Below are 9,054 nucleotides of genomic sequence, written 5' to 3'. Positions count from 1 at the left end.
AAAAAAAAAAAAGATACAAATGAACTGATTTACAAAACCAAAACAGACTCACAGACTTAGAGAATGAATTTATGGTTACCAGGGGAGAGGGATGGGGGAGGAGGGATAGATTGGGAGTTTGGGGTTGACAAGTATACACTACTATATTTAAAATAGATAACCAACAAGGACCTACTGTTTTTTTTTTTTTTTTAAAAGAATTTCTTAAAAGAAATGTCGTATGACAGTTAATACTTTCTTGATACACACACGTGTATATATTTTATATTTATATATATATTTACATATATTTTGTATTTTAAGTCTTTAAGTATGTATATATATTGTTATAGCTTATTTTTTAATGTCTTTATATGTTCTTTAGTATTTTAATTTCTGGCTTTTGGTTCTGAAGGAAAATGAAATCATAGTAATGATTAACAACTGCTGAAAATATGACCTGCCGTATGAGATTTTATTTGATTGTTAATATTTAAAATACAGACCTGGTGATGGTTTCAGCTTTTGGGAGCAATCCTGGCTATGCTCCTGATCCTTTCCCTGTTACAACTTGTCTAACGAACGTGGAGGCCGAAGCTCCCTCCCTCTGCAACCCCTTACCCTCAGCTCCCGCCCTTGTGTGTCTTTTCTTGATTTGGGGTTTGTGAAAATAGATATGTTTCCTGAATTCGCCCAGAAATGAAGCCTATTAAAAATTAAATCTATCTCCATTTTTTATCTGAATGCTTATAGAATCTATATATTTGGTATGAAGTTATACTAACCATAATCTAAGAGTATCTTAAATTTTTGCAGCTGTAGAATTATATTAGGCTTCAAATAATTCAGCTTTAACATTTAAATCTAGTTCCGACTCCTTTATAAGGAAGTAAAATTATATCTTATGAGAGCTATCGGCCCAAGTATATCCTCTTAACTCAGCATTCAAATTTTAAAAGTACAACAAAAATTAATCTGTCTCGTCTTGTCTTTTTTAGCTTCTCAGACAAGCTATTTAGTGGAAAAGCTTTACATTTTCAGCCATCAGTTCTAGATTTTGGAGTTCAGTAAGTATCTTCTCTTTATAATTTTTAGTAATTTATTATTTACACTCTTTGCTTTCAGGATATCGCTTATGTAGATGTATGATGTTAAATATATTTTAAATATATAGATAATATCAAGAGAGATTGATCCTAGAACTTGTTAAAAGGAACATTTTTGTGAAAAGGAGAGTGTAAGAGTTGTTTTAGCCCTTTCTTTAGTTTTTAATGAATGTACCGTATAATTTAAGTCGATAGTAAGTCCTTGTTTTTCTGAAACAAAGCAGGTTATTTTATAACGAAAAGCTCTACATATTGATGGTTTCTGAATTTTTAAAATTAGATTCACTTATTCACTCAGTTTTTACTGCTCCTTATGCTTTGGGATTCAAAATTGTACATACATTAGTTACTATGATTGAGGCTTTGGAAACAAGTTAAGTGGGGAAGACAGTGTGGAAGCTGTAATTCCTTGTAGTACATCTTGTTGAGAACCATGAGATGAAGGGGATGTGATCTGAGTGTCGGTTGAAGGACTGATCTGGGAACTCAGAGAAATTGAGGAAGAGAATGGTGAAGCTGTGCTCAGGAGGGAACTTCAGGACTCATGTTGGTTGTAATGAAGTGTTAAGACTCCTTGGATGCAGAATTTTGCTGCACTGAGTAGATGTAATTTCACGTTAGTAGAATTTCGAGGTGGAAGTTAAAGAGTGTTTCAGGATTAAAAACTCTGCTTGTTTTAGCAGCCTGGAATATCACTTCAGTTTTATGAAGAACTTTTTTCAGTTACAAGAAAAGTTTTGTGAGTGAAAAAGCCATGGTGCTAGGAGAGCATCTGGGGTGAGTTAGTGGTGGTCTCCTGGTGTGCTCTCCTTTATTCATCTGGTTTCCTTCTGATCATCAAAATATCAGAGCTGCCATGAAGAATAATGAATTTTAAATCTAAAAGCACTTTAAAATTGTTGAGCTTTTTAAGGAGAGTCTGTAAAAGGAAGAAGTGATAAAAGTGCGAAGGGAGCTTGCTGATTTTACAAGAGTCTAGGCGCCTACTTTTTTGTTTTTGAATTTTTGTATTTTTATTCTTAGGTAAAGAATGAGGTTTTATAATCAAACCTCACTGATTTCAAATTCTGAGTTCACTTTGCTTTTGTCAAAAGTATTGTAAAAAGAAATTTCAGTGCAGAACCTACTTTAAAGTGTATGTTACAAAAAAAAAAAGTGTATGTTACAGATTGGTAGATATAACAAGATGGATAGTAGTAAATACACTTAGATTAGGATAACAATTCCAGTTCATGGGAGACTGGCTGTCCGTAGTATATTTACTCTTCAGTAATATAAAAATATCCTTCAGTGCACATGATTGGATGTATGTATGTATTATCTGTGTATGTTAATTAGCTCTGCACATCAATTTCTGGTTCTAATAGCTGGAAGCGTGTTGAAAAGAAATGTTTAAAGTTCTTGATTTGAAAAGGTTACTGAGTTTTAGACTTGAATCACCTTTGGATAATTCAGTTTTGTTTATATAGTAGTTTATAGTTCTTAAAGTACAATCTTGTCTCTTGTGAGTTGAGTCTTAACTGCAATCCTGGAAGGATATTGGAGGTAGGTGTTGTCTAAGAGAGAATCATTTCCAAATATCTCTGTATTGGAGCATGTACTGCAAATGCTCATATATTTGTTGCTGAGAAGTAATGCAGTTTTCCCAAGGTCATTTTACTGGAAGTGACAGAGTAAATCTTTTGATTTCTAAGCCAGCGTGTACCATGCTATTTTTCTCATAATTGAGATCCAGGATATGGTTATGGGAATAAATTATTTTTGCTGCAGTTAAAAAAAACCTCAATAATAACAAAATATAGCCTAAATCAGAACACTTTAAAAAAATTAGTCAAGTTTTACCTTGCATCTAACAAATGGTCTAATCCATAGGCATTAGATACACATTTTAACCAGAGAGTTCTCATTTCTTCACTGCCCTAGGTCAGGTTTTGCTGTTGTTTATTTTGGCGTTGACCTTGAGCAAACCTCATTCCTTCTCAGAGTTCTGGTTTCCCTCTAGGATGCAGAATCAGGATCATGTTATTCAGTTGCCCCCTGCCTACTTCTTAGGGTTTATGTTAAGGGTTAATATTCTGCTGGTCCTGAGATTAAACGTGCTAATCATTCATAAGAAATTTTAATCATTCTTTTGTAGTATTAAATTAATAGAGTATCTTCCAGTTGTCACTAGTGAAGGAAATTCTTATCCTCATAACACTTTTAAAAATAGAATTAAAAAAAAATAGGATAAAAATAGTACTGTGGTGACTAGGTTTCAGCCAGCATTCTCTGTTAGGTCTGATGAGGTTTCTGCTGGACACAGCCACTGGGCTCTGTTACATTGCAGTTTTGTGGTCTTATTTTTTAAGGTGTTTCTTGGGGAGACATTTGTATCCTTTGAAACTAAAAATCTTGCATTCCAATTATGTGAAGGAAACAAAAGCTTTGAGGATAAGTATTAATAACTGCTGATTGATTCAGATTATTCACGTAAAACAGAAAATCATGGACGTTCTTATTTATTTAATTTAATTGAGGGAAAAGGCAGATGTGAGCCTAGTACTCCTGACACAGGGCTTTCTGAGGTGCTATGATAGTATAAAAAATTTTTAGTTGTTTTATTTAAGAACACTCTAAAAAAGATCAACGTTTTAATCACACTTATTGTATTTTATTTGTAACTGGCTGTTAAGGACTTTTAAAATACATATTGGACATACTAAGTCTCCAACTAAGACTTGTGATTAAAAGTAGAAGGAAAAGCTGAAAGAAAAATTCCAAGGATTTGATGGCACTAATACAGTATTTTGGAAATCCTATTGTATATAAGAGAAACAGCATGCACTTAATTTTTCCTAAAGCACATGTTTTTTTTTAATATTCAACTGTGAACCCCTAGTTTTTTTTTTGTTTTTTTTTTTGTTGTTGTTTTTTGCGGTACAGCGGGCCTCTCACGGCTGCGGCCTCTCCCGTTGCGGAGCACAGGCTCCGGACGCGCAGGCAGGCCCAGTGGCCACGGCCCACGGGTCCAGCCACTCCGCGGCACGCGGGACCCTCCCGGACCGGGGCACGAACCCGCGTCCTCCTCATCGGCAGGCGGACTCTCAACCACTGCGCCACCTGGGAAACCCTGAACCCCTAGTTTTTAATATAAGAGAAATTGGAACAAAATCAGAAAAACACAAACATGATGTAGATGATTTTTTTTCCTGTATTTAGAATATAGTTTCACTTCTAGGCCATACTAAAGAGAACCGTTTATTTGGGCCTCTGCCACTGAGGGTGTTAAAACTGGAAAGATGACTTAAGTGAAATTTTTGCTGGCTCTCTATTTATCACAACACGGTTTAACTGGAGTGAATTTGGTATTGGGTATTAGCAATCAGAGTAAACGATTCGAGGGAACATTGCAGGTAGCTCCAGGCAGCTGGGCTAGAAACTGGCCCCTTTCCTCTTGAAGTTCCTTTGTCAGAGCCCACCTTGTAGATGGAGAGCCCTGTGGAAAAGATTCAACATCAAGGTTTCCATTAGTTAGGGTATTTGCTGAAGAGCAGAGATTCTTAACTGAGGGTCATGGAAAGTTTTGAAAGTATGTGTAACACTTTTATGTGCATGTTTGTGGATGAAGGAGCCAAAGCTTTCATTAGAGTTTTCTGAAAGACTCATGTTTTAAATGGATAACAGCCAAAGCTAGAAAGTGCTGCAGAGCTTTCATTTTTCTCGGAAGAATGGTGTTTAACAATTAAGTTTTCTTTTATAAGACTTAACGCAGTCTCTTTGCCAGTTGAAATCCATTCCCCCCAAAAGTATCTTTAAGTGTATTACTCAGAAAATGAACCCTAAGAAGATTGGCTTTTTCTGTGAGTACAGTTTCTTATCTAAACATATTTCCTTTTGCATTAGAGACCCATGTCAGACAGATACCTAGTTCCCCCTAGGTGTTTTTTGGGAAGCATTCAATGGCCTCGATGGGTTGAATTCTTCTAATACAAAAATCAGCTGGGGTGCTACTGTGGGTTGGCGTGAGTGTCTTGTAAAAGAAAGGATTAAAAAATGTTTTTGACTCTTGTGGATAGAATGCTTTATTAACAATAGGATTGTTGCTTTTAACTTTGTAATGAAGTTCAACAGCTTTCTGGGTTTAGAGTGTATATATGGATGGATGGATGATTTTGTTTATAACCATACAATCCCTTGTGTGTTTTCCTTGTTCCCCTCCTAGGTTCCTGGGACACCCTGCAGCGAAGATTCTCTATGCGTATAACCCTAGCAGGGACAGCGAGGTCGTGGTGAATTCCGTGTTTACAGCTGCGGGACATTTCCATGTGCCTCCCGTTCACTGCAGGGTGAGTGTGGACGCGTCTTGGAAGCTGTGCTGTGGCGGGCTGCCAGCTTTTCTTGCTCTCTTTGCCTGTAGTTTTTTCACTTTCTGTTGCCTGTCTCCCCTTTTTCTGCTACCCAGACGCTTTCCTTCTATGTGTTTGCTTTAGCATTTATTTTTTCAGTTGTTCAGATTCATAATTTTGGTGACTCTTGATTATCTATGTGGAAAAAAAAAGTTTAACGAATTTAAACTAGGTAGTAATGCGTGTGTATTCAATACGACTTTTTCATACTTAAAGAACCTTAATATTACTTGTCTCGTAGTGACTACCAGTGCTGAAGCATTTAGTAACTAGTACAAGTTTACAGTGGTGATCTCTTCACCTGGCGAGCGTGCTGGGATGGTTAGGACTCTTTTCTAAATACAGGCCTAAGGGGGGTGAGTGGTTCCTTGTGAAGCTAATATGTACCATAACACAGAACTCAAAACCCTGATCTTCTAATAGTTTTAATTTAATTTAATTTTTTCAAAAATTTATTTATTTTTTTGCCTGTGTCGGGTCTTCATCGTGGCAAGTGGACTCTTCGTCGCGGTGCGCGGGCTCTTTGTTGCGGAGCGCGGGCTTCCCTCTGGTTGCGATGTGTGGGCTCAGTAGTTGTGGTGCGTGGGATTAGTTGCCCCGCGGCATGTGGGATCTTAGTTCCCCGACCAGGGATTGAACCTGCGTCCCCTGCATTGGAAGGCGGATTCTTTACCACCGGACCATCAGGGAAGTCCCTAATAGTCTTAATTTTAGTAATTCAAGTTAACTTTAGTTTTTAAACTTTTAAAAGGTCTTTAACTTTTAATGAAGATCCAGATTACTGCTAGAGTTTATTTTCCTTACTATCCCCATATTTTTTTAATACTGGGACTCAGGAAGTGGAGTAAGGGGGAGCCCAGTATTTTGATCATGACAGTCCATCCAGATAAACGCTGTCCCTGACTTTTACTCAGTAGCAACATGTCGGTACACCGGTGGTTCTCTTTACTTAAGTGGAGGTGGAAGTGTGTTAGACACAGGCCCTTGAACACATGGGGGAGGAAGAGGAGAATAAAGGAAAGGTATGAGGCACATGGCTCCACTCGGGGTGAAAGCTGTCTTGCCCTAAGTCCACGGTGTGTTCTTTGATATTTTCTCTTAGATTGTTGGATATTGATCTGTTTGGACATTCTCGGGGATTCATGATATGCATAAATCAAGGGTGCAAGAATACGCAGATATCTGTTAACAGGAATTGTCAAGAAGAAAGTCTGTGAAAGACAATTTGTCAAAGAGGGGCCATTCCAAGTGGCTAATGAGGTAGCTTTCTTTCAGGTAATTCCAGCAATGGGGAAAACGTCCTTCAGAATTATTTTCTTACCTACTGAAGAAGGAAGCATTGAAAGTTCTTTATTTATTAATACCTCCTCACATGGAGTTCTTTCTTATCATGTAAGTAGCTTTTTCTGTTGGTCATATTTGGCTGTTGACGTAATGAAGGAGTTTGGGTGTTAAAGAAAAGCCTTTTGGAAATGTTGCCACCTAGTTTATGTCATTCAAGTCTAAGGCTGCTTAGTTGATGTCCAGCTAACCAGCCCTCCTCCTTCCTCTGCCACACGGGCCAGGTGGCCATCTTTCGTGCAAAGTGCACGGCTGGAATGCACCTTGGATCTCGAAAGGGTATCAGAACAAAACAGAGAAATCTACCCGACGGTTTTCTAGTATAAAATATAATGGGGTTTCAAAACTCACGACGCTCACCTCCCGCAGTCCAGGGACAGAAAGCTTGTGAGGGCGGCCCCTGGGGGTTTTGCTTCCTCCTCTCCCGGGCTCAGGACTGTTTCTGCTCTGGGGACACGGACTGCATGCTTGGGGGCCCGTCCCCAGGGAGCTCCCTATTCTGGCAAAGCACTGGGGAGGGAGGGAGAGGAGTCTTTTTGTTGTTGGTCACAGAAATAGTCAGGAATCTTTATCTTAAGCGGTATCTGTGACATATTTCATTTAAGTGCCAAGATCTATCACTTTGGTGGCTAATTCTTACAGGATTTCATGTAACTTGTGGTCCCATATCAGAAAAGTTGTCTATTTCTGAAGGGATTTGCTGCACTGAGGAACATTCAGCTTAAGTACAGCAACTTTTGTTGCATTTTTGTTTTTGGGGGACGAAGATAAATATAATAATTGGATTAATAGTCTTGACGGCCAAGTTGATGAACACAGATTTCCTTTGGAAAGGTATTTCAGCACTACGTCAAATGTGTTTCAAAAGTAATAGAATTTTTTTTTTTCCCCTGCAGGTGTCTGGCATTGGCACTCGCAGAATCTCTGCAGAAGGGTCTGTAAAACAGCTACCAAATGCTTACTTTCTGCTTCCACAGGTCCAGAGCGTTCAGCTTTCACAGACACAGGTGATTTTAGTAGGACATTTATTTTGAATGCTGATAAATACCAAACTTTGTAGCCTCTACATTTATGTGTCTTACACAGAGTACAGACAGACCTTTTTACCTAGTCAGAAGTGGGATTTTAACATGTTCCGCTTTTGGAAAAAATCCTGGTACATATGGAAATAATGTATGTATGTAAAGTGTCAGTGAAATCCGTATACTCCTTTTTAACGGCTGTATAGTTGACGGTGTTGATATTCCATAGTTTGCTTAGTCCTGTTGTTGGTCATTTGCAGTGTGTCCAGTTTTTCATTATTTTTATGATGAAAATAGGCCATGTACATATTTTACAGGTTTCTTTATTTCTCTTTTGGACTACGTGTTTCCTTGGGGTGTATTTTGTAAAGAGGATTCTGTAGTTAAAGACTACCAACCGGTTTATAGGGCTTGTTAATCTCGCCAGGGTGCTTTTCAGGGAGCCAGACCCTCCCTGGTCACTGGTAATGACATTCCTGCAAGCGTCTTTCCCTCTCCCCGCCCTCCTGCCATGAGTCCTGCCTGGGTGTGGCTCAGGGGAGAGAAATGTTTTCAATGTCTTAGTAGGTATATAATGGAACCTTAAAATTCTTTTAATGTGTATTTCATTAATCGCTTATAGGGTTGGCCGTTTTTTCCCTTCGATTATTTATATTTCCCTGCAACTGTGGATAACTGTTGAAATTCCAAAAGCACTTGACCCAACGTATTGTGAAGCTTACCACCTTACCTACCCTTTCTTTTTAATGAATAACTAAAGCCCACTGCTCTGACTTCTTCTAGGTCATGGTAACCAGGCTTTCCTTCACCATCAGTTTCACTGTGCCTCTGCTCTGGGCCAGGCATGAGTCTGGCACCTCTGTCTCCATGGAGCTCTCATTCCAGTGGAGAGAGAAGCAAAATTAATTTACCTGTAATGTAATGTCTGGGTGCTTTGCCACCCAATAGGTCATTCTTAGGGATTTAACATACTATTTCCATTTTTTTATAAAATGGAATAGCCCTTCCTCAGGATTTTAAGGAAGATTTCTTTTTATTTGCAAATTTGGATTTGGTTTAAGTTCTAAAACCAGTGGGATTGTATTGAAAGGTTTTAGGCTGGAGACTGCTGTGATCTGACCTGCATTTTGTAAGGGCTTGGAAGGCCTAGAGAAAGTTTAATTTGCATGTGCTGACAGCGAGGGCTTTTCCTGTGAGCACTTTCAGTTTTATCTTGGG

General features: G+C 38.4%; 1 protein-coding gene across 5 annotated transcripts in view; it reads left to right on the top strand.

The window, feature by feature from the left end:
- Positions 1 to 9,054, top strand: part of TMEM131L (transmembrane 131 like) — a 159,190-nt gene that overhangs the window by 72,102 nt on the left and 78,034 nt on the right. For 4 of the 5 annotated variants that reach the window (XM_024757491.1, XM_024757490.1, XM_024757489.1 and 1 more), the window contains exons 4-7: positions 978 to 1,046; positions 5,290 to 5,413; positions 6,749 to 6,865; positions 7,711 to 7,821. In XM_024757491.1, coding sequence (XP_024613259.1) covers positions 978 to 1,046; positions 5,290 to 5,413; positions 6,749 to 6,865; positions 7,711 to 7,821 — 421 coding nt within the window. The remainder of the gene's footprint in view (positions 1 to 977; positions 1,047 to 5,289; positions 5,414 to 6,748; positions 6,866 to 7,710; positions 7,822 to 9,054) is intronic. The other variant, XM_024757492.1, reaches the window with a different exon arrangement.

The sequence above is a fragment of the Neophocaena asiaeorientalis genome, unplaced genomic scaffold, assembly GCF_003031525.2.
Source record: "Neophocaena asiaeorientalis asiaeorientalis breed wild unplaced genomic scaffold, Neophocaena_asiaeorientalis_V1.1 scaffold238, whole genome shotgun sequence".
NCBI lineage: Eukaryota > Metazoa > Chordata > Mammalia > Artiodactyla > Phocoenidae > Neophocaena > Neophocaena asiaeorientalis.
Note: the sequence above shows the minus strand (reverse complement) of the source record. Positions and strands in the feature narration are given on the sequence as shown.